The sequence below is a fragment of the Homarus americanus genome, unplaced genomic scaffold, assembly GCF_018991925.1.
Source record: "Homarus americanus isolate GMGI-L3 unplaced genomic scaffold, GMGI_Hamer_2.0 scaffold56333, whole genome shotgun sequence".
Taxonomy (NCBI): domain Eukaryota; kingdom Metazoa; phylum Arthropoda; class Malacostraca; order Decapoda; family Nephropidae; genus Homarus; species Homarus americanus.
In genome coordinates, this window is record NW_024734940.1 from 8,116,641 (window position 1) to 8,143,042 (window position 26,402).

General features: G+C 42.5%; 2 protein-coding genes across 2 annotated transcripts; both read right to left on the bottom strand.

Annotated features, from left to right (window-relative positions):
* Nucleotides 1-11,376: 11,376 nt before the first annotated feature.
* Nucleotides 11,377-14,263, bottom strand: LOC121870554. Its single transcript, XM_042372385.1, has 3 exons — nucleotides 14,071-14,263; nucleotides 12,412-12,851; nucleotides 11,377-12,070 (listed from the first exon to the last, which is right to left on the bottom strand). The coding sequence occupies exons 1-3, from the start codon at nucleotides 14,072-14,074 to the stop codon at nucleotides 11,570-11,572; spliced, it is 945 nt and encodes a 314-aa protein (XP_042228319.1). The 5' UTR covers nucleotides 14,075-14,263; the 3' UTR covers nucleotides 11,377-11,569.
* Nucleotides 14,264-19,593: 5,330 nt separating this feature from the next.
* On the bottom strand, nucleotides 19,594-23,799 carry LOC121870555. The gene is made up of 3 exons (XM_042372386.1): nucleotides 23,654-23,799; nucleotides 20,753-21,156; nucleotides 19,594-20,413 (listed from the first exon to the last, which is right to left on the bottom strand). The coding sequence occupies exons 1-3, from the start codon at nucleotides 23,655-23,657 to the stop codon at nucleotides 19,910-19,912; spliced, it is 912 nt and encodes a 303-aa protein (XP_042228320.1). The 5' UTR covers nucleotides 23,658-23,799; the 3' UTR covers nucleotides 19,594-19,909.
* Between the last annotated feature and the right edge of the window lie 2,603 nt (nucleotides 23,800-26,402).

Genomic DNA, 26,402 nt, shown 5'->3' on the forward strand with positions numbered 1-26,402 from the left:
CTCATAGCCCGACGTCTTCCACCCACTCAGCCCAAAATCCCACCCACTTAACATGACATACCGCCCACTCACAGCTCGACGTCCCACCCACTCGGCCCAAAGACCCACCCACTCACCGGACGCCACACCGACTCACAGCCCGACGCCTCACCCACTTAACATGACACACCGCCCACTCACAAGCCCAACGCCCCACCCACTTAGCGTGACGCCCCCGCCCCAGACCACTAAGCGTGACGATGGGCAAGACGCAATTGGCCACGAGAACGGTGAGGCGGGTGATGGCGGGATCTGGGACGATAAACTGATTACCTAATGTGCGAGGCTCCGTCAGGGGGGACACCCAGACGCCTTCATTAGACGGTACCAGCACACCCTATAACACCCCCCCCCCACCCACACACACACACCCATCCACACATCTTTCTTTAACTGTCCTTATGCACACTCCAACACACTCCTCCATCACAACACCCACTACACATACCCCCACCACAAAGGGCTCCACCAACACCTAAGCTTGCACCATCACCATACGCTCCTCCATCACCATACGCTTCACCATCACCATACGCTCCTCCATCACCATACGCTCCTCCATCACCATACGCTCCTCCATCACCATACGCTCCACCATCACCAAACGCTCCTTTATCACCATACGCTCCTCCATCCACATCCCTCACCTCACAGGAAGAAGGGCTCGATAAATGAAGGAGGCAAGAAAGTGAAGGAGAGAGGAGATTCAACAGATGAGGGAAAGAAAAGTGACAAAAGAGGGAGACGAACTTAAGTGATGAGAAGGGAAGGCAAGGAGAGGGAGAGAGAGGGAGAAAGAGAAGGGGAGAGAGAGGGAGAAAGAGAGGCACACACACAAACAGGATATACGGAAAGAGGTTGAGGAAGAAAGTGGGAAGAAAGTGGGAAGAAAAAGGGAGAGAGGGAGGGAATTAACTAAGAGAGGAGAGAAAAGGAAGAGGAGAAAGGGGAATGAAACGGGAAGGGATAAAGGGAGGGAAGGAAGGAGAGAGAGGTGATCCAACACAGCACCACAACATAACACAACACATTGATGACCCCACACCCCACCTGCCCCTGACTGACCCACACCCCACCTGCCCCTGACTGACCCACACCCCACCTGCCCCTAACTGACTGCTCAAAAGTTTGCCCCCCCCCCTCCAACACGTCTCATTGTACACAGTAATAAGCCCCGCACCAATGCAGCTCTGATCATCTCTTGGTTTCCTCTTGGTCCTCTTATATCTTCTTAATACTAAACCCCCACCATAAAAACACCCGCTCTCGTAAACACCAAACAAATTAACATATTGATGACTTTCACAGAGGAAATCAATACTGCGAAATAGGATAATGAAATGGCGTAATTATTCTACGGTAATTATGGTAGGAATTAGTAGTGGGAGAGTTGGTCGTTATAACAAGCTGCTGTACGCCCTTCACGGTCTTGCCTCTTATGATGTACCACGCTCATTTGGATCTCCTGAAGATTAGGCACCCCAGCTCATTTTATCCGTTGGCAAGGTGTGAGGTAGACAGGTTGGCAAGATGGCAGGTATTGAGGCAGCCAGGTAGTGAGGCAGGGCGGCAGGTGATCATCAAAAGGGCAGTCATCGAGGGCGAGACAGGTGGCCCCGGGGTAGTGATGAGGGAGGTAAGGTGACGCCCAGCTGAGGTATGGCTGCTGCTCCCTCCCAGTACCTCACATCTCTCTACCTCTCAATCCCTCACACTTCTCTACCTCTCAGTCTCTCACACCTCTCTCCCTCCTACCTAACACCTCTCTCCCTCCCACCTCTCTACCTCCCACCTCTCTACCTCCCAGTCCCTCACACCTCTCTACCTCTCAATCCCTCACACCTCTCTCCTTCCCAACCTCACACCTCTCTCCCTCACACCTGATAGTCAACCTCACAGCTAACACACCTCTCTCTCTAAACCCTCTGCAAAAAGTCGAATGAGCTAATAACAAAGTGGGCTCATGTGTCCCGAGCTATGACATGTTACCAGCTAGGACTCCAGGTACTCCTTGATGCGAAGTCTGTAGAGAAAGTAATCTTATTAGCTTATGCTGGGCAAAACAGCACGATGGTGATGTTCCATATACTGAGTGGGAACTTGACGCCGCCCTCGCCGGGGTAGGTCTCTTCCCCTGGAGGACAGGAGTCACAACATCATTAGACACTACTAAGGCGCGTGCCAGGCAATCCATTGTTGGTATTGTACAATACGAGTCATGCCGAGGGCCAACTACCCACATCATGGACCAGCAGTATTGTTACCAATACCGAAACCAGGACAGCCTGATGCCTTTCGTCCCATATCACTAACCAGCTGCCTGTGTACCCCTTTGAGAGATGGTTGTAGCAGACTCTAATATAAATCGAAGAACACATCTCTCCTACATCCCTTGACCACCGAAGGAGTCAAGACGTATAGCGCTCCTCTCGGAGCAGCCAGGTCAACTGTTATGTTGGCCATACCAACTCCCCCTGAACCTCCTCCCCACCGGAATATCAACAAGTTCACGCCAGAAGTTACTATTTCATTTAGGAAAAATGGAACCAGTAAACAGAGGTGAACAGTGGTGAACAGTGCTTAAGTCAGTGAGAACAACTCAACAGTAACAGTGGTACCCAAGTTGACCTTTCACACAGTGAGGTCCCAGGTACCCAGTGATAATGGCCCGTGAGACCTACCAGCGATGTGTTAATCCGCTCTACGATAGGAAGGCCTGGAACACCTCCTCATATAACACCATCTGTGAGAATTACCACCACGTAAGGCCCTCATAACACCATATATGAAGGAGTTACTACACCACGTAGAGCCCCTCATAACACCATCTGAGATTACTACACCACGTGAGGCCCTCATAACACCATCTGTGAGGAATTACTACACCACGTGAGGCCTCATAACACCATCTGTGAGGAATTACTACCATGTGAGGCCCCTCATAACACCATCTGTGAGGAATTACTACACCACGTGAGCCCTCATAACACCATCTGTGAGGGAATTACTACACCACGTGACCCTCATAACACCATCTGTGAGGGAATTACTACACCACGTGAGGCCCCTCATTAACACCATCTATGAGGAATTACTACACCACGTGAGCCCCTCATAACACCATCTGTGAGAACTACTACACACGTGGTCCTCCTAACACCATCTGGGAGGGAGTTACTACACTACGTTTTTGCTGTTCAACACCTACATTAATCTGTATGTTCACTGTATGTTCCTTTACCTTTCTCTAACGAAGGCTTTTGTTAAACCACCAATGTATGTAATAAGTCATTTATGTCCAATGTATATTTTCAGCCTTCGGGCTGCAGAACTTTTTCAATAAACCGTCAATTATTATTATTATTATTATTATTATTAAATGGCTTCACCCATGGTAAAGGTGTACATAATTGCATCACCACATTCCTAACTGTGCATGGTGATGAAAGGCACAGATACACCACATTTCTTGACCTAAAAGCTGCATTTGATATTGCCAATAGGCAACTGATATTGTACGAACTAGCCAAAATGGATATAGGAGGTAGGCTGTTACACTGGATAAGTGGTTACCTAACCAACGAAGGAGGCTGCTGCACTGTTTCAGGGTTACAAAAGTGAAGTTATAGATATGCAACTTGGTACCCTCAAGGTGGAGTACTTAGCCCCACTTTGTTCAATGTTCTTATGAATGCATTAATAGAATTTAATACCAGACAACCCCCAGCAATATCTCAATCAGCTATGCTGATGATATTCCTGCCATACTAAAACTCATCGTGAAATGCAAACCGCCCTGAACCATGTATGCGCAATATAACGAACACCTCGGTCTTATTATCCTCCGCACAATAAAACTAGGTGTTGTTCAACAAACAAACTAGTAACCGCAAACGCGGCCCCGCCAAGTTCAAGATAAACCTTTCTAACACTATTGACTGTTTCTTCTTTAAATATCTTAGTGTCTCCGTCCTTGTACCCTACCTGCCATACAACTGCTAACCCGCCTTGATATTGCTGACTGAGACCTCTTAGAAGTGTAGCAGGGTACAGCCCCGCACTATGGTGCTAATATTAGAATTGTTAAAACAATGTGCCTGAAGCCTAAGATCTGATGAATTACCACACTTTACCAGCCCTGGTCCATTCGTGACAGGAAAGGCGTTGACAAGCTCGGAAAATGCAAAATAAGCCCATAAAATTATCCTAAGTTGTCCCGCGAGCACTAAAGTACTTAATATGAGAAGAACTGGGTATACAGTGTTAAAAGATAGAATAATTGAAGTCAACCTCATGATAGCCCTGGGAGAAAACTGCATTAGTGATCCTGATAACATTTTTTCCTTAAAATTGCTAGAATGTATAGACCACCATGGGCTACTGAGTCTAAATGGATCCAAACTACAGCTACACATATAGAGATGTTTTGGACTAGACCACCTGTACAAAGTTGAGACACAACAGCGCTTCCTGCCACCCTGGCGGACAGTTCCCTTCGATATCCTATACCGACGTATCCGCCTAAAGAGTGGTATACAAAGCATTTATCTCCAGCACACTGCCAAATTGAGCTCTTGAACACATACACACTCTACAGGCCCCAGTGATAATATCACACAGACCATCGACACTCATAGATCTCTAAAGCACCGCCTGTGGGAGGGCTGGAAGTGCTATTGTTGTGACTCAACTTGACAGTAATATAATTGAGAAAGAGTTAGAATTAACAACTGGGCATCCACTCTACAAACTGAATTAGTTGCCATACTCCGCAGCTATTAAATTCATTGAAACCACTGTTACTGACAGTCATCATCACTGATTCTCTATCTCACTACTTGCCCTTGGTACCCTCGACTCCAGGTTGTCACTCTCTTGTCTCTGAAGCCAGACACAAATATATGCGTGCCTTGTTGACCGGGGGTGTCAGGGTCAAACTGTTGTGGATCCTCTCCCTTAGGCCTCATAAAACATGACAGAGTTGATGCCTCGCCAAACTCGTCTAACAAAAGACACCGTTGGAATACAATTTGGGTCTGTCAAAAAGAACCCTTAAAGCTACAGCAATTAGGGAAGAACTTATTGATGAGTTTGACTCAAGTAGACAAAGTGCAAACAGGCACTCAAGATCGATCCATAGGTTACCATGATGAGGATGCATCAAGTGAGAAAATATGTATATGGAGCAAGTAACAAGATCACTAGATTACAAGATATTTGTAACCGCTAGATTGAGTTAGGATATAAGCCGCAGCACAGCAGTATGTTCCTCAAGCAGATGTAAACAAAACTAAATATGTAAAGCGTGGCATACATAATACACTTGGCTACTAAATCCTCTACGACTGTGAAGATAGAACCTTTTGGGACAGGTCCAGAAAGCACACTGTGTGTGAAATGGCACAACACTTCATCTCTAATGGCAAGATAGCCGACATATTAAGATTGTATCACTTTTGCACTTAGTAACTATATCCAATTCTCATATACAGAACCAAATACACCAATGTGTGAATACCTCCCCACGTAAAATGTGAATAATAAGTGAAACCAGACATACTGCACCTCACGCCTGTTCTCACGCATTGTGAATAAGTTACCCGCTTTATGCAGACTAAACAAATAATGTAAATGAAATACTGTGTAACTTTCAGTGCCATAATATCCAGACAACAGGGTTAGTGTGCGTCGCTGTAAGCCCTACTCCTTAATCATGCGCTACCCGCTCACAGGATGAGTGTGGGGTGCACAACAAAGTAGCCGCTGCAAGCGGCAAAATCAAAATCAAATCAATCGCTGCTACAGGTGGTGTGGTACTACGAGCGACGTCCCTCAGACACGTGACGTGCACTACGCACGAGTGATGTCACACAAACACAGTGATGTCATACACGAGCGACGATATCACACTAACGCGCCCACAGTGATGCCACACACGAACGACGTCCTTGCTTGAATACTGAAATAGATACATTCCATTGAATGTATTCTATTTCGTATTCTCAACCTGTAATACAACTGAAGTAATATAAGCGATGTCATACAATCACGACCACAGTGGTGACACACGAGCGACGTTCCTCAGACACGTAAAGTGCAATACGCACGCACGAGTGATGTCACACAAACACGACTACAGTGAGACTCGAGTTGATGTCATACAATTGGAGTTGATGTCACACAGACGCGTGCCATATATATATATATATATATATATATATATATATATATATATATATATATATATATATATATATATATATATATATATATATATATATATATATATATATATATATATATATAAAACCTGAATGTTGTACACACTTAACCCACAAATCCCTTTCATTTATGTATTTCTTCATGGTTCCTTATCATCATTGTTTGATATACTATGGTGTCACTGGTATAGGAAGATCAGCTGTTAGTTATAATCACTTGCGTGCGTGTCCTAGCGAACCCTAACTACCAGTCCGCCCAGACCAAACATTACGACACTGTCCGGGTGTTCTGAAACCTTAGCTCACTAGGTGCCGGCTTCCCTGTTCGAAATGAACGCTCACAGCCCCGTATGCGCAGACCGAAGCTTTACGACACTGTCCAGGTATTTAAGACATTCACCAAACACAGAGCACTCGCTATCACTGTCTCCCTGCTGACGACGCACGTGATCCACCCACTGTGGGTAGGGTGATCCACCCACTATGGGTGGGTGGGCGATCGACGAGCCTATGCCTCCCCACGCTGAACTCCGGCGTTGGTCCTTCGACAGTCCTCCCGTATACGTTTTGACTGTTAACGCTCATAGGAGCGTTATTGGTTTGTTGCTGGAGAAATAAACCCTCAACGTTGACGCGTACCATATAATTCGGTCAAAACCTGTTAACATAAGAACATAAGAACATAAGAATGGAGGAAACTGCAGCGGGCCTATTGGCCCATACTGGAACAGTCCCGTTTACACCCAACCCCTATTGCTCATATGAGCATCCAACCTATGTTTGAAGCAATTCCGGCGTATTCCAGTTAATGATGATATTTGGTAACTTGTTCCATTCATCCACTACTCTGTTGGCTCCAGTGTTTACCTATTTCACGCCCTAAATCTAAGTTGTCTAATTTAAAACCATTGTTACGAGTTCGCTCCTGGTTGGATAATTTGGAGTACCTTTGTAATGTCCCTTTGTTTTAGCCTGCCTTCCACTTATACACCTCTATCAGGTCGCCCTCGCTCTCGTCTCTCAGGGAGTGCAAATTAAAGATACATAACCTGTCTCTATACTCAAGGTTCCTAATGCCGGAAGTTAGTCTTGTCATTCTCCTCTGAATTCTTTCAAAGTTCTATATCCATTCTGTAATACAGTGACCAGAACTGAACTCGCGTAATCAGGTGGTCTCACAAGGCAAAGATACAGTTTTAGGATGACCTCGCTAGTCTTGCTTAATAGCCTCCTTTGTATGAACCCCAAAGTACTTTATTAGCCTTGTTCACGGTAAAAACGCGCATTGTTTACTTGGCTTAAGGTTCCCTACTTATCATTACTCCTAAATCTCTCTAAGCGGTCGGATTTCTCTATGGCATCGTTGTTCATCTGGTATCTGGTTTCCTGTTTACATCTCTATACTGAGTACTTTACATTTGTCGACATTGAATTTCATCTCTGCCATTTTTCAGACCATTCGAAAAATTTGTTTAGATCTTCCTGTAGTTTTGCGAGTCCTCGTCAGATTTGATAACCGCGTCTATTTTAGTGTCATCAACAGAATTTACTTATGTTGCTGTCTATGCCGATATCTATGTCGTTTATGTATATAATAAACAATAATGGTCCAAGTACTGAGCAGCAGGGGAACTCCACTTGTGAGCGTTGCTCCAATGGGACTTAGTGCCGTTAATGCTCTTTCAGCTGTTTCCTGTCCTGTAACCCGCCCTAATCCATTTTAAGGACGTCACCTTTTGATGCCATGAGCTTCTACCTTTCTAATTAGTCTTTCGTGGGGACTCTGTCGAAGGCTTTGCTAAAGTCGAGATATACCACATCATAATAATTGTGCCCTCGTCCACTGATTCGAAAACTGATGAAAAGAATGTTAATAGATTGGATTAGGCAAGAAGCGTCGCTTGTGAAGCCATGCTGAGAATCATTGATCAATCGGTGCTTCTCCAGGTGATGATTTCGAATAAGTTTTGAAATGATTGCTTCCAGTAATTTGCCTACTATTGATGTTAGATGATTGGGGCGTGGTTAGGGATAGTGATCTATCCCTTCTTGAAAAATCGGTATTACATTGGCTATCCTCAGGATTCTGGTACTACACCTGTTTTTAGGACATGTTAAACAACTTTGCTAAGGGCATACTAAGCTCTTCCTTACATTCCTTTATACTCTGGCAAATATCTCATCGGGACCAGGTGACTTATTAGGCTTTAGTTTGTCTATTTGCTTACTAACATCGTTACTAGTCACTACTATCTCACTTATTTGTTTTCTTCACTATCTCTGAATAAGTCGGTGCCTCGAATTTATCATGTTTAGAATTTTGGTGGTGAAAACTGTTGAAAATATTTATTCAAATTATTGCTCATTTTCTCCGTCGTTATCAGTAGGCTGGCGGAGTCTGACGTGTGGTCAATAATCTTTTTCTCGTGTTTTAGTTTGATACATTTGAAAAAATGCCTTGGGGTTTAACTTCGCCTCCCTTGCTACCTTCAGTTCATTATTCCTCTTTGCTTTTCCTTATCTCGGTTTTTAACCCTACTACTTAATACCCTAATAGTCAGGGAGGTGAATTTCCTTACGTTTATGTCCTTCCCCTATAGCAGCCTTCCTTTGGCCAATGATGTTCTTTAAATAATTATTTATCCATTTTAGGGTCATTGTTGTCTGATCTGAGTTTTTGTATGGTATGTTCTGCCTTTTGTGCATTAAGTAACTCACTATTTAAATTATCCGTGGAACTTCGGCAATCTCAGATCTCGTTATCAGGTCAGTGTCGTCCTGTCAGGTTCACGGCCAGCGCGACACCCCCTCTCTCAGCTGCCTCTTTAGCTTTGTAAAGTTTGCCCTTCTAACAGAAATCTGGTACTTTAGTGGAATTTTCCTTACGTCTGCCCTGAAAATCTAACTGGAATCTAATTTCTTTGTGATCGCTGTTTGCAAGTTCGTTCCCTACCTCGACATTGCTAATGAGGTTTTCTCTGTTTGACAGAACTAAATCGAGTATATTATTACCCCGTGTGGGTTCGGTTATATGTTGACTTAGAAAACAGTCCTGGATCGTCTCGAGAAAATCCTCTGATTCTGAGTTACCTGTAAGGTCAGTCCAATCTATTTGGCCAAGGTTAAAGTCGCCTACTATACAGACTTTGTTGTGTATGGAAGCCCTGCGCATTTCATCCCAGATAAGTCGCTCATTGACTCTATCAAGATTGGGAGGTCTATATATTACTCCTGTGATTAATTTTTCCCTACCGTCGATTAATTCTATCCAAATTGTTTCTGTATTCCGCTCAGTTTTTATTTCCTTATTTATTTCACACTTCAGATTATCCCTAACATAGATTGCTACTCCGCCTCCTTTCCTGGTCTGCCTATCGGTATGGAACAGTTTGTAACCCGCAATTTGGTATTCGACTGGTAATTCACGTGTGTCTAGGTTGATCCATGTTTCAGTGAATGCAATTATATCGATTTCTTCGGTACATACCAAGGCCTTAATATCATCCATTTTGTTTCTCATACTTCTACTGTTCGCGTAGTATACATTTAAGTTAGTCGTGTTCTGAGTCCTTCCCTTACCGCGTTTAGTTTTAAACTCCCTGTCTAATTTAGTTTTGTCATCATTCCTAACACTATTTCCCTGTAATCTTTCGCCTTGTTTACCCGCTCCCACTGCAGTCTCCTCCACCCCCGTGCCCCTATGTTCTCTTAGCAGTTTAAAGACTTCGATATCTTTTGAACTGCCCCCTCTAGAGCCCCAGCCAGGGTTGCTACTCCATCCCTAGACAGGTGCACCCCATCCCTAGCATAAAGGTCCCTTCTGCCATAGAAGTTGTCCCAGTTGTCAATGAATGGGACTGATATTGACTTGCAATATCTGTCAAGACGGTCGTTAACACCAACTGCCCTTGACAACCATTCACTGCCAACTCTCCTTCTAGGCAGGACACCGCATATGATAGGGATCCCTCCCTTAGTCCTAATACGATCTATGGCTGCCTTGAACTTATCAAGAAGTTCCTCGCTCCTACACCGGCCAATATCATTGCCTCCTGCACTGAGGCAGATAATGGGTTTGTTCCCATTACCAGACAAGATATTGTCCATCCTGTCAATTATATCCCCCACCCCAGCTCCCGGCAAACACACCCTCATCCTATTTTTGTTTTTACCACAAAAGGCCCTGTCCATGTACCTTACCTGTGAGTCACCAACAATTAAAGTTTTTATACCTTCCTTGTCATCCCTGCCCCTGACTGTACTAACGTCCAATTCGTCTATCAAGGGACTGAACGGGTTGGTACACTTAGCTGTTGTTGTCGTTGTTGTCGTATCCTTCGTGTGCTTCTTCACCACCAGCTTGGTCCTCCCACTACTCACGACTTTCCACTCGTTTGATTTTTCGTCAGACACTGGCTTTACTCGTCCAGCCTCTCCTTTTAACTTCGCCAGCTCTTTCCTTAATTTCAGGTTCTCCAACGTGGCCCTCTCAATTTCTAACTTGGCCCTCGCCAATTCTTCAGTGGACCACTCCAGTTTGGTCAACAAACTCTCATACCCAAGACCGCACATATCACTGGCCATATCTGATAATTATCCCTCTGGAGCTAACCCTGCCGTGACCTTTCCCCTAGTGAGGTCAGAACACAAAGAACAATTCACATAACAAATGCTGTTATCTCAGGACACATAGAATGAATAATACAATCAATATACAGTACATAGCCTGTTAACATCTTAAGTATAACTCACATATTACATCTGTTGATACATCAGGAGACAAGTTGTATAATATGATCAAATTACAGTACATAAATATACTTATTAGTTATTTAGAGTTTATATTTACGTCCTAGGATCTTGGGTTCGACCAGCGTGTTGTTTCTTCTGCAAGAATTGGTAGACTACTGAGCAATCGCCATCCAATCGCAGCCCTAGACGAGGGCATCTGTTTTATATTAGACGACCAACAAACACGTTGTCAGCACTGCCCCCCTTCTCACCCTCCCTCTCTCTCTCTCTCTCTCTCTCTCTCTCTCATGTTTATCTTACTGTGGCGGTAACACTGGTTGAATCAGTAAACTTTTATTAATATTTGGTGTTTTAAAGCATTTGCATCATTTCAGGTAAGATTTTAATGTAAACTCTGCATTCATAACTTGTGGTCAATAAAATATTTATCCATCTAGAGTGTAACACTACACACTCGTGCATAGTGTGTAACACTACACACTCGTGTACAGCGTGTAACACAAACATACTCGCGTACAGCGTGTAACACAACACAGGGATACACTGGCGGTGGGGCACTACAGGTCCTTGTCGCTGCTGCTGGAAAATACGTCAACGATGTACTGAAGTCCTTGACGACACTGACGGAGGCTCCTGAAGCCCCTCTGGTTGATGAGGAAGGTGTTTGTGCTGGTGTATATTTTGCTGGCCAGCTGCCTGACGATGGCGTCGTCAGCCACAGCGTGACAGTCCTCGACGCCCTGAGTCAGCACCCTCGTTAGCCCCTCCAGCAGACGGTACACATCGTCTATGTTCTCTTGAAATATGTCTTCAGTGAGCGACTGATCAAGGAAGACTTGCTCCATAGCGATGATGTACTGCTGCACCCAGCCCGTGATGTTGGCCAGCTGTTCCTTGGCCTCCTCCTGGGTGGTGGGTGGGTGGTGGGGCGGGGTGGGCAGGGTGGGAAGAACCTCAGCACACTCACTTGCGTCACAAACCTTCACATAATCCTTATCTGTACTTGGGTCAAAGAATGAATCAATGAAGTCCCAATCAGTCTTGAACTTATTCCTGACCTGGAGGATGAGCAGAAGAAAGGAGTTAACACAGCTACTCAACAACTGACATTGTTGGCGACGGAGCAACAATGACTAACGTACAGTAGAATTAGTGTGCCATCGTGTTAGTGCTAATGTGGTCAACGACAGGCAAAAGTTAGTGTTTTTACTGAAGACTAAATTGTGTCAAGTTTTTATAAATTAACTTTATGTCAACATGTGTTACGTGGTAACTGTGTAAGTTTATCTTGTACCAGTATATCAACAGAAATACATGTTAAAACATACAGCACTGTTATTATACGAGAAAATATAAAATTTACCAATTATTGTCCAATAAAGTGAAAGGGAAAACTTACATAATCATTCTTGAAGTCGTCGATGATGGACATGATAACCTTTGCCTTGTTCACGATAACTTCTTGAAGGGTTTGGTTACACAGAAGCTCTCTGCCTTGTGACGACAACCTAGCGAGGTTCTGGAAGGAAGCCGTCGAGTTGTGGACGCTGCTGAAGGTAGGAGGGAGGGTGGTGTTGGTTGTCTTAGCCTCACTGGAGTTAGAAGGGAAACTGGTGTTGGTAGTCTTGTCCTCACTGGAAATAGGAGAGAGGCTGGTGTTGATAGTCTTGGCCTCACTGGCGGTAATAGTTGTGGTTTCAGTACGCGTGGATTGCTGACGGGGTGAGTCAGACTGATAAAAAGAGTCCAGTGGGTGGAGAGGTGACAAGGCCGACACTGTACTGGCGAGGGCCAACAAGAGAACCCAACTGACCACCACACGATGACCGCTATTGACACCTTTTTCAGAGAGGAAAAAAAATGTTAAAAGTCAGTTTTCTATGCAGGTGGACCTTCCCTAAATCATCAGCTTAACCAGAGATGTCTGCCTTTGCTAACACATCGCCTAAACATCGAGATCTACCTTCGTTAAAACGTTGAGGTATATCCTCACTCAGAACCTGTCAGCCGAAGTTAGGTGGAGGTTTTGGGGAATATATGTTCATGGTGTGAAGAGGGGGAATGGTCGACTTCGGGGAGGGGCGTTTGTAGGGGGTAGGAGGGTAATATGCCATGTAAATTGTTCAACAGAGATGGGGGGGATTGAAGACAACAGAGATGGGGGGATTGAAGACAACAGAGATGGGGGGATTGAAGACAACAGAGATGGGGGATTGAAGACAACAGAGATGGGGGGATTGAAGACAACAGAGATGGGGATTGAAGACAACAGAGATGGGGGGGATTGAAGACAACAGAGATGGGGGGATTGAAGACAACAGAGATGGGGGGGATTGAAGACAACAGAGATGGGGGGGATTGAAGAGACAACAGAGATGGGGGGATTGAAGACAACAGAGATGGGGGGATTGAAGACAACAGAGATGGGGGGATTGAAGACAACAGAGATGGGGGGGATTGAAGACAACAGAGATGGGGGGATTGAAGACAACAGAGATGGGGGATTACAACAGAGATGGGGGGGATTGAAGACAACAGATGGGGGGGATTGAAGACAACAGAGATGGGGGGATTGAAGACAACAGAGATGGGGGGATTGAAGACAACAGAGATGGGGGATTGAAGACAACAGAGAAATTAATAAAAGAAGGAGGGGAAGGATGGATGTAATTTTTTCAATATATTATCTTAGGTATAAAGGCTTTAAAGAGTAATAGATGAGGCCCCTTATTTTATGATTATTATAATGTGCCATTCATAACCTTGATATTAGCAGATATTCTGAGGTCAATAGTAATTACTTTTTACTATACATAAATGCTTGAGTACAATACTGCATTCAAGAAAAAAGTATGGAATTTTCTGATGAAAAAGGGGGGAACGGACTCCAAGGACCCCCTGGATCCGCCCTTGTATACCCTTCAAATTTGCACAAGTTCATTGGTAATCACATACCCTTAAAAAGTTTGGCAATTAGGGACAATTAAAATCCCTTTTTAAACTCTTACTTTACAGTGCGGATTGTGATTAGGGAGTACGAGAATCAGGTAACACTCACCCATATCTGCAGTGCTTAAGGGAGACAGCAAACAGCAACACAAGGGGATAATTATATGGTTAGTCCAAGCAGGAAGACTGTCTTTAATCCAGCAAACAGCATATATTTGTTATGAGTCTAGTATACAGGGGAAGACGGAGGTGGTGGTGATGATACGTCAGAAGCCGTGTATGCTGTGATGCCATAAGCAGACTCTATCACTTATATCTCACGCTCTTATCGACTCGTCCCTCCCTCTTCCCTCGTCTTATCAAACCTTCCCTCACTACCGTCTTCGCCCATTCATTAATAACGCGCCCCGGGACGTTAATCTTAATATTTCTGACAAGACCATCAAGTACCTGTTGAGCGTCTCCTGTCTGGCGCCGCCCCTCACCCCTCCCGATGATAGTCACCAGGATGTACTATACTGTACTGTAGATGGCTGGAGAACCTTATCTAACAGCCTTACGAAACGTCATTGTTTTATATGTGTGTTTATTATATTATTGTGCGTGTTTATGTGTGATTGTGTGTATTTATGTGTAACTGCTTGTGTACGTTAGTGGTTTCTTCTCTGTACAATTCGTAAAGAATAGTTAGTGGTGACGTCATTCCCGGGAGATAACTTATGGCTCCTTGAGTAAGAATTCTTTATCCGTTAGATTGTAAACTATAGAAAGGTTGAGCCCAACAGCTTACGGGAGTCCTTATACCTTAAACAACTTCCGTTTTGTTGGTATAGCGCATTCATATTCAAGAACATAAATATATCAATATTCACTAATATACTCATTATAACTGAGCTTCCGTCCACAGAGTCTATATTAACCTTACCATGGTAGATAATTTATTCACTTTAAATTTTCCAGCATGATGACGTCATGTCCCAGCTGGTTGTGTTTCGCCTCCACCAAACTCACAGTATCTAGGCGACCAACGGCTCTCAACTGTTACCTCCCTCGATCTCAGTTAAGAATAAGCTAATATAAGAATATGTGAGATGTTTTCAACTTGAGTAAGGTAAGAACAAACGAGTGATGTCGATATGTTAAGTCTTTGTGCTGAACCTAACATAACCTAATCTAACTAATCACTGATCCCGGAACTTAACCTACCTTAACCAAACCTAACCTAGAGTATGCGCTATACCTACCCTACCCTACCTTAATCTAACCTAATCTAGCCTAAACTAATCTAACCTTAGCTTCACCTTAACCGAACCTAACCCAATTTAACATATTCGTAACATAACTAAACCTAACACTCCCTTAACTTATGATAACTTACTCTGTTCACAATCTAATCAATTCTATTCTAAATTAACCTAATATATTTTAACATTTACCTCTAACCAGATCTAAGTTATACTTCTAATGTATACTGAATTAACCCGAGTTAATCTAATCAATATTGTAATGTAACCTAACTTAAACTAAGTTAACTTATCCCATATTGTTAAAATATTCCAACTTAACTGAAGTTCACTTTTGCCAAATTGTTAATTTAGCCAAACTTAACGTAACTAGAATCGCATTATCTTACTTTTAAAACAACCTGACTCTTCACCTGACCAATTAGTCGAGGACAATAAGTGACCTGAGGTACTGTACCTACTCCATATAGTCAAGAATGGAGAGAGAGAGATTATATTATCTCTATTATTATTGTTATTATTATTTTACAATAAAATAATTATTCTTAATATAATAAGTAATAACAGTACTAGGCTGATTGTAGCAGTAGTCGTAATAGGAGCTGTAGAAGTAGTCGTTTAATTAACAGTTTTAATTACTGTTATCATATCTCTCTCTCTCTCTCTCTCTCTCTCTCTCTCTCTCTCTCTCTCTCTCTCTCTCTCTCATTTTCAAAGCTTATTTATTAGGGTGTGTCAATTTTGTCAACATGTTAAAAATCAAATTTGGTAGTCAAAATATTGTGCCTCTTTATGTCTAAACTTGAGATTAGCAAACAAAAATGAATTGAAATAACCCTCACCTACATCAATTATACCTTAAAGTTTCAAATATCAGTATTTCAACAAATTAATGAGACTTGATTAGAATTATTCACTTGATATTAACTAATCTCATGTAAGCATATGGATTATGGAGTATTTTATGGTTCTATAGCTTGTGTACAATATGCATGTCAGAACATGAACATGAACAGGCTCTCCGTGTGGGACAGTTTAATTCTTGTTTTGACTTGTACCAAGCGTGAGGATAAGGCGCCCGGCTCACTCTCCTTCTAGATATCATAGACGGTGGTTTGCTCTCATTGCACTTGCACCTACTCTACCAGACGAATTCTACATTTTAATTATTGTAAGTAGGGCATATTGATTGTCGCAGTTACTTATATCATTGTATAAAACATTATGTTCTAAGAAATTATTATGTTATTTCTGTTACAGCATTTTTGATAAACAAATTGATATTTTTTGAAACAACAATTGAATTATGAAACATTGAAATATTTTTCTATTTGTCAGATAGTGTGAAGATGTCAAAATTGAAGACAAGAAGTCAGTTGTCAACCCACTTGAGCCTGCTAGTTGGTAAAGGGAAGGAGCTTCCTGTATCAGAACTTCCAACAGTGAGAGACATGCTAAGATTAGGGTTACTCCTTCGAGAAAAAAATGCAAAGGACAGAAGGAACTATACAGATAAAGAACTCATAAATGACATGATAGTCCCTCTTCTGCATCAATGGACAAAAGCTAATGCACTATTCAAACCACCTGTGATTAATCAGTGTCGAACTATTGAGCTAAAACTAACGAAATTATGGCACAAAGCAGTTGAAACATCACTTGGTAAAGGAAACTTGGCCAGGAAAAATGAATTTCTGCACACACTTGATACTCTGTTTGACATTTTGACCTGCAAGTGCTCCATACAATTATGTTCTGAATCCAACTGTTCTCACTCAGGTAAGAGAGAAAATAATTCCCACATTGATTGTGGTTGTCCTCGTGAAAAGAAGATCCCTGTTTTAGAGCTTGAATTTATAAAGGCACAGAGGACAAAGGCAGAAGGCCAAGGAAGTATGCAAATGGGTTCAATAGATTATTCAGAAACAAAGAAGCAGATTGCTAATGCCAAGAAGAGAGAACAAATCCGAGAGAGGGAACAAAAGAAGAAAATGAAGAGTGAAGAAGCCATCCAAAGAGAGGAAGAGCTGTGTCAAGATGTTTATCACTTCTTTGATAGTTCTTCTGATGAACAGGAAGCAACATCAGATGATAGTTCCAAAGAGCCATCTGAACCTTTACCAAAGAAAATGAAATACAACACAAGAAATATTTCAAACATTGCTTTAGCTAGTATTCGCCACCATGCTGGACTTCGTGAGGCTGCAGAAATTGCAACTGCCGCTTGGATAGATGCAGGCCTCATCAGCCGAGAGGATGTATCTTTGGTGATAGATCATAATAAAATTAGAAGAGCACAAGAAAAAATAATGAAGGAAATATCTGATCAGCATGAAAAAGATTTAAGCGAGGGAGGGCTCTCCTGTCTTTTGTTTGATGGAAGAATAGATGACACAAAAGTTTTGCTAGAAGTAGAGGGAGTGAACAGAAAGTTTCCAGGTCTCATCAAAGAAGAACACTACTCTGTCTGTTCTGAGCCTGGTGGTCGGTTTTTGTTTCACTTTGCTCCCGAAACTGAAGTAGAAGGGAAGAAACATGCAGAGGTCATTGCTGATCATATTTTATGTTGGGTTCAGGAGAGAGGACTTGGCAGTTCACTGCAGGCTGTTGGTGGAGATTCAACTGCAGTGAACACCGGATGGCAGGGGGGTGTAATGACGCATTTAGAGAAAAACTAGGAAGAAGACTTGTTTGGATTGTATGTGATTTACATACAGGCGAGCTACCTCTTCGTCATCTCATCCAGGTACTTGATGGTCTTACAAAGAGCAACAACAAGTGGTCAGGTCCCCTTGGCATCATGCTGGATGAAGCAACACAACTAGAAATAAATACAACCTTTCCAAAGGTCGAAGTTGGCCCTTCCCTTCCGGCGTTGTCTGAAGGAGTCATCAAAGATCTCAGCACAGAACAATCCTATGCTTATCGTATTGCCCAAGCAATAAGATCAGGAGAAGTGCCTCAGTCATTGGCTCTCTTGGAGATTGGACCTGTCAGTCACAGCCGTTGGTTAACTACAGCTCTTCGTTTCTGCAGGATTTGGATTTCCAAACACGAATTGAAGGGCAAAGTGCTGAAGAATTTGAGGTTAATTGTTGAATTTATTATTGGAGTTTATCTTCCCCAGTGGTTTAGTGTGAAACTTAATCCTATGTGGGTGGATGGGCCCAATCACCTTTTGTTTCAATTGCAGCTAGTAAGAACACAGAGGAAGGTAGTGAGGGACATCGTGTTACCTGTGGCAAGAAGGTCCGCTTGGTATGCTCGATCAGAAGCAGTTTTGCAAGCAATGCTTTGCAGTCAATGTACCAATCTCCGAACCGAGGCTGTAGAAGTCATTCTAAAGATTAGAGGAACGCTAATAGATGACGACCAGTTGGGAGACTGTTCGTTTCATTCAAGAAAAGTTCCCCCAATAAACGTCAATGCCACCAAATTGTCAGAATTGGTTGACTTGAGTTTGGAAGTCTTAGAGCCACCATTGACAACAAGTCTAACTAGCCAAGAATTGAGAAACCTTAAAGAGACTCCAATGCAGGTGCCGAAGTGGCCTTCCCACACTCAAAGTGTGGAGAGATGTGTGAAAATGGTCACAGAAGCAGCGGGCCATGTTTACAGCCACGAGAGGCGAGAAGGTTACATCAAAGCACAAATAGCAAGCAGACTACTGATGACAAGAAACCAAAGCAAAGAGAGTATGAAGGCATTGGTTACTTTCAAATAGACTACGAATAATAAAATATAATAATTTGAAACTTGAAACAGTAACATGTGTGCAAACGCTGGTTATGTTATAAATTCACAAATATGTACATTTAAAAATCCATTTGATGTAGGTAGGACTTATTATAAAAAAAAATTTATGCCAGAATATTGTTTTGCATGCTTAAAGACTACAATAAATTGCTACCAAATTACTCGATTTTCAATTTAGCCAGTTCACCCCCTAAATTGACACACCCTAGCGTCCAGCCTCCCCTTTTAACTTCGCCAGCTCTTCCTTTAATTTCAGGTTCACCAACGTGGCCCTCTCAATTTCTTTCTTGGCCCTCGCCAATTCTTCCATGGACCACTCCAGTTTGGTCAACAAACTCACATACCCAAGACAGCACATAGCACTGGCCATATCTGATAATTATCCCTCGGGAACTAACCCTGCCGTGACCTTTCCCCTAGTGAGGTCAGAACAATCAGCCAGAAAGTGTTGTGACGGCACAGAGTGTGAGCTCTTTCAAGACAAGACTTGACCAACACTGGAGCAGGTTCAGGTACATTCAGGAGCCGGTGCATGCCCAGTACTTGCCAACAGTGCGTAACAGAGACGTGACCGATCGCCCAAGCGGCTAACGAGCCGATCAGTGGTGAAGAGGATAACAGAAAAACAAGTATCAGTACAATAAACATTTAAAAACATTTAGAAGCGTTAACACTAAACCCAACAACCAAATCGAGTACCAACATACACGTAGGTAACCACTCAACTGCTTGTAACAATAACAACAATAAATTTTACATCACATCTAATACACAATATAATGATAGATATTAACCAATATTAGTTCATAAACTATCAACTAGGATTGTATCTTATATTTAAGTAATAAATTTTATCTAGTAACACTACACACTCGTGCATAGTGTGTAACACAAACATACTCGTGTACAGCGTGTAACACAACACAGAGATACACTGGCGGTGGGGCACTACAGGTCCTCCTTGTCGCTGCTGCTGGAAAATACGTCAACGATGTACTGAAGTCCTTGACGACACTGACGGAGGCTCCTGAAGCCCCTCTGGTTGATGAGGAAGGTGTTTGTGCTGGTGTATATTTTGCTGGCCAGCTGCCTGACGATGGTGTCGTCAGCCACAGCCTGACAGTCCTCGACGCCCTGAGTCAGCACCCTCGTTAGCCCCTCCAGCAGACGGTACACATCGTCTATGTTCTCTTGAAATATGTCTTCAGTGAGCGACTGATCAAGGAAGACTTGCTCCATAGCGATGATGTACTGCTGCACCCAGCCCGTGATGTTGGCCAGCTGTTCCTTGGCCTCCTCCTGGGTGATGGGTGGGTGGTGGGGCGGGGTGGGCAGGGTGGGAAGAACCTCAGCACACTCACTTGCGTCACAAACCTTCACATAATCCTTATCTGTACTTGGGTCAAAGAATGAATCAATGAAGTCCCAATCAGTCTTGAACTTATTCCTGACCTGGAGGATGAGCAGAAGAAAGGAGTTAACACAGCTACTCAACAACTGACATTGTTGGCGACGGAGCAACAATGACTAACGTACAGTAGAATTAGTGTGCCATCGTGTTAGTGCTAATGTGGTCAACGACAGGCAAAAGTTAGTGTTTTTACTGAAGACTAAATTGTGTCAAGTTCTTATAAATTAACTTTGTCAACATGTGTTACGTGGTAACTGTGTAAGTTTATCTTGTACTAGTATATCAACAGAAATACATGTTAAAACATACAGCACTGTTATTATACGAGAAAATATAAAATTTACCAATTATTGTCCAATAAAGTGAAAGGGAAAACTTACATAATCATTCTTGAAGTCGTCGATGATGGACATGATAACCTTTGCCTTGTTCACGATAACTTCTTGAAGGGTTTGGTTACACAGAAGCTCTCTGCCTTGTGACGACAACCTAGCGAGGTTTTGGAAGGAAGCCGTCGAGTTGTGGACGCTGCTGAAGGTAGGAGGGAGGGTGGTGTTGGTAGTCTTGGCCTCACTGGAGGTAAGAGAGATGTTGACGTTGGTAGTCTTGGCCTCACTAGAAGTATGGGTAATGTTAAAGGTAGTAACCATAGCTTCAGTAGACGTGGGTTGTTGACGGGGTGAATCAGGGTGATAAAATGGAACCAGCGAGGCTGATGCTGTACTAACGAGGGCCAACAAGAGAACCAAACTGACCACCACACGGCGACCGTTACTTACACCTTCTGTGGGAGAGGAACAACATTTATAAAACGTTAGCTATCATCCAGGTCTTCCTTCGCTGAGAATTTACTTAATTTCGAGGTGGACCTTACTTTAGCGTTTAACTATTTTCGAGGTGAACTTCGTTAAAACTTTGATAGACACAATTTGGAAAGGGAAGATATTTAAATGAGGAGACAGGAATATGTCTTCTTTCACGTTCGGGATATACGAGAGAGAGAGAGAGAGAGAGAGAGAGAGAGAGAGAAAGAAATCCTTGCTTGCGGTATGAAACAAATGTATCCACAGAATCAACAAAAGCGTTAACATAAGATGGTAGGGAAAAATTAATCGTAGGAGTAATATATAGACCTCCTAATCTTGATAGAGTTAATGAGCGACTTGCCTGGGATGAAATGCACAGGACATCCAGTCATAGCAACGTCTATGTAGTAGGCGACTTTAACTTTAGCCAAATAGATTGGATCGTCCTTACGAGTAACTCAGAATCAGAGTATTTTCTTGAAAAAGTTCATGGCCGTTTCCTAAATCAACATATAACTGAAACCACCCGGGGTAATAATATACTCGATTTAGTTCTGTAAAAAAACAGAAAACCTCATTAGTAATGTCGAGGTAAGGAACGAACTTGCTAACAGCTATCACAAAGAAGTATGTTCCAAATTAGAATTTAATGGGAACCTCAAGGAAAACCCATCAAAGTCCCAAATTTCAGAAGGGGCCACGTGAGGTGGCCTCACACAATGCACTCACAGAGGGCGACCTCACTTTACCTGAAGACCTGATAACGATAACCTCACAAAATATGACGGTTGAGGATGACCTGATCATGAGATCTAAGGTTGACGAGTTCCACAACAATTTAAATAATGACCCCAAATGGATAAATAATTATTTAAAGACTATTATTAGATGAAGGAAGGCTATAGGTAGGAGAATATATCATGGTGAAGTTTACCTCCGAGATTATTATAAGGTATTGGCCAGTAGGGTTAAGACCGAGATAAGAAAAGCAAAGAGGAACAATGAACTGAAGGTAGCAAGGGAGGCGAAGTCACACCCCAAGGGATTCTTTCAAATGTATCAAACTAAAACACGAGAAAAGATTGGACCAATACAGTCAGATATCGGCGAGCTAACTGATAACGACGGAGAAATGAGCAATAATCTGAAAACAAAAAATTTTCAACAGTTTTCACCACCGAAAATTTAAACATGATACCCGAGGCACCGACTATATGCAGAGATAGTGAAGAAAATAAATTAACCGAGATAGTAGTGACTACTTAAGATGTTAGTAAGCAAATAGACACCAGGTCCAGATGAGATATATGCCAGAGTATTAAATGAATGTAAAGAAGAGCTTAGTATGCCCTTAGCAAAGTTGTTTAACATGTCTTTAAAAACGGGTGTAGTGCCAGAATCCTGGAGGATAGCGAATGTAATAACGATTTTCAAGACGGGAGATATAACATTATCCTCTAACTACCGTCCAACTAGTTTAACATCAATTGTAGGCAAATTACTGGACCATTATTATTTATTATAAACATATACGACATAGATATAGGCGTAGACAGCAACATAAGTAAATTTGCTGACAACACTAAAATAGGACGAGTAATTAAATCTGACGAGGACTCGGCAAAACTACAGGAAGATCTTAACAAAATTTTTGAATGGTCTGAAAAATGGCAGATGAAATTCAATGTGGATAAATGTAAAGCACTTAGGCTAGGAGATGTAAAAAGAGAAACCAGATACCAGATAAACAACGATGTTATTGAGAAATCCGACTGTGAGAGAGATTTAGGAGTAATGATAATTAGGAATTTTAAGTCAATTAAACAATGTATATTTGTTCGAAACAAGGCAAATAAAGTACTTGGGTTCATACAAAGGAGTGTTAGTTTCAAGACCAGCGAGGTCATCCTAAAACTATATCTTGCGCTTGTGAGACCTCACTTGGATTATGCAGTTCAATTCTGGTCATCGTATTGCAGAATGGATATAGAATTCCTAGAAAGAATTCAGAGGAGAATGACAAGACTAATTCCGGGCATTAGGAACCTTGAGCACAGAGACAGGTTAAAGCATCTTAACTTGCACTCCCTCGAGAGACATAGAGTGAGGGGCGATATGATAGAGGTGTATAAATGGAAGGCAGGGCTAAACAAAGGGGACATTACAAAGGTACTCAAACTATCCAACCAGGAGCAAACTCGTGACAATGGTTTTAAATTAGACAAATTTTGATTTAGGCGCGGAATAGGAAAACATTGGTTTGGAAATAGAGTAGTGGATGAATGGAGTTACCAAACATCATCATTAACTCGAATACGCTGGATAGTTTCAAACATAGGTTGGATATACAGTATGAGCAATAGGGGCTGAGTGTAAATGGGGCTGCCCTGTATGGGTCAATAGGCCCGCTGCAGTTTCCTCCATTCTTATGTTCTTATGTTCTTAGTGTAGGTGAGTGAGTCAGGCAACAGTTACCCATGAGGACGTGGGTAGACAGCAGACTGCAGATAGTAAACACAGGGAGGTATAGTCAGCTAGCAGACAAAAGGAGACGCTCTCAGCTCCGGGAAATGCAGGGTGGTGCGGTGAGGTGTGAGGCTCCCTGTGATCTGGTATCGACAGCGGACTCCACCCGACTTTATTCTATTCAACAAGACCTTATCATCTCCTTCCTCGCCCCCCTCACCCCCACACTTCTTCATCCTCTTACGTCATTCTTTCGTCAATAATTTTTCCCGAAACGTTCTTCTCTAATTGATACAAGACAGTTCCGTCAAATATCTCCAGGATCTCCTCGTCTGACTCACGGAGGATATAGCCCTGACGCAGAGGTCAAAGAATGTTCCATTAGTAGAAAAGGTCATCATTGTGAGGGAAAAATCACATCTCAACATCGTAGTTATATTGTTAGGTGAATTATTGTGTTTATGTCTGTAATTTCAAGAGTTATGGGAATATCTTGTTAGGTGGCCAGTCTAGTGATGGCTGTATAAACCCTGGAGAGGTATGCATCAAATGGTATTAGTAATATTCAGTTTCTTCTTTTTTTTCTGTTATCCTCTTAACCACTGATCGACTCGTTAGCCGCTTGGGCGATCGGTCGTCTCTGTTACTTTCCTTTTCTGTTATCCTCTTAACCACTGATCGACTCGTTAGCCGCTTGGGCGATCGGTCGTCTCTGTTACGCACTGTTGGCAAGTACTAGGCATGCACTGGCTCCTGAATGTACCTTCTTTGTTGATACTAAGAATTGTACGGTAGGGTTATATACTGTATATGAAACTACTGTATTCCTATCAAATTTATCAATGGTATAGAACTATAGACAATACTCAAAATGATATCAAAGGAAATAAAAAATAATAAGTTTGTTAATATTAAGTAATAACTGGTCTGGTAACTTGAAGGGTAAATACTTTGGTAACCATTGACGGATTTAGACCTGTGGAGGCCCATGGGCAGCCTCCCTGTGGAGGCCCCCCTCATTATAACTACCCAAGAGGGTGGGGTGGCGAGTGAAGCGAGCCTAAACATCTGGGAGTTCTGGGGGGCGCTGTAAGCCCCCCGGGAAATTTTTGAAATTTGAACACTTCTTTGGAGAATTTTGAAGCCATATGCAGTTATATTGAGGAAATTAGAACATTGAGAAATTTTTAATTAACTGTATATTTATTGAGTGTACAAATTCCCATCACACACACACACAAAAAAAAGTGAGACATGACTGGAGTCATTCATGTGGTTTCAAGTCGACCAGCCCTGATATAGCTACTACAGCACATGTCAAAAATTTCCAAGAGACTTCACAGAAAAGAATATATTATTAGTTATTACAGAGAGATGATTCTTTGCATTATTAATCAGATAAACCTCTACTTAAATAATGGTTCTGTCCAAGACTGCATGTATAGGCTTCTTTAAGTCCAAGGTCAGATAGATTCAGAATAGGTATTAACTCAACTATAAATAAAATTGAAGTTTTGCATCCAATAGTAAAACATTTGCAAGACATGTTCTAGGAAATGACAACTGACAAGATCATTCATCACTGAGCGGCGACGACTTCACTCAACAAGCACACATGACAATTCTCTCTCTCATTTTCAGGGCCGGTGCAAGATGATTTGGCGCCCTATGCAAGCCTTTAGATGTACGCCCCCTTGAAAGTTTTGATAAGCTAATGTAGGTACAGTAACCCATTACTACATTGTGAAACTGGAGATTAGCTTTTATTGTAATGGATACATAACCAAATATATTCTACAAAACATATATCAAATTATTGTTGAAAAAAATACAATCACTAGTACACACTCACGCAGTACATACGTCCACTAGTACACACTCACGCAGTACATACGTCCACTAGTACACACTCACGCAGTACATACGTCCACTAGTACACACTCACGCAGTACATACGTCCACTAGTACACACTCACGCAGTACATACGTCCACTAGTACACACTCACGCAGTACATACGTCCACTAGTACACACTCACGCAGTACATACGTCCACTAGTACACACTCACGCAGTACATACGTCCACTAGTACACACCACGCAGTACATACGTCCACTAGTACACACTCACCAGTACATACGTCCACTAGTACACACACACCAGTACATACTCACTAGTACACACCACGCACATAATTAGCACAGACACTCACGCAGTACACATGTCCACTAGTACACACTCATGCAGTACACACAGTCCACTAGTACACACTCACGCAGCACATACGTCCACTAGTACACACTCACCCAGTACAGTACAGCACGTCCACTAGTACACACTCACGCAGTACATACGTCCACTAGTACACACTCACGCAGTACATACGTCCACTAGTACACACTCACGCAGTACATACGTCCACTAGTACACACTCACGCAGTACATACGTCCACTAGTACACACTCACGCAGTACATACGTCCACTAGTACACACTCACGCAGTACATACGTCCACTAGTACACACTCACGCAGTACATACGTCCACTAGTACACATCGTAACACACGTATGATAAAACTTGACGAAATGACGAGAAGCACTAAGATTGAAACAAAGACTAGCTAAGGTGTACAGCATTATAGACAGAGTACAAGAGAAATCAAATAACTACATACATTATAAAAATAATAAGACAGTTTCAACTTACTGTTTAGCAGGATAGCCAGCTGTTGAAGTTGTTGCCACTGCACCACACTTT

Bases quoted from the DNA above. Each gene is read 5' to 3' on its own strand.
- LOC121870554 (XM_042372385.1), bottom strand. The intron at 12,071-12,411 runs GTAAGTTTTCCC...CTCATCCTCCAG, and splicing joins ACGACTTCAAGAATGATTAT to GTCAGGAATAAGTTCAAGAC.
- LOC121870555 (XM_042372386.1), bottom strand. The intron at 20,414-20,752 runs GTAAGTTTTCCC...CTCATCCTCCAG, and splicing joins ACGACTTCAAGAATGATTAT to GTCAGGAATAAGTTCAAGAC.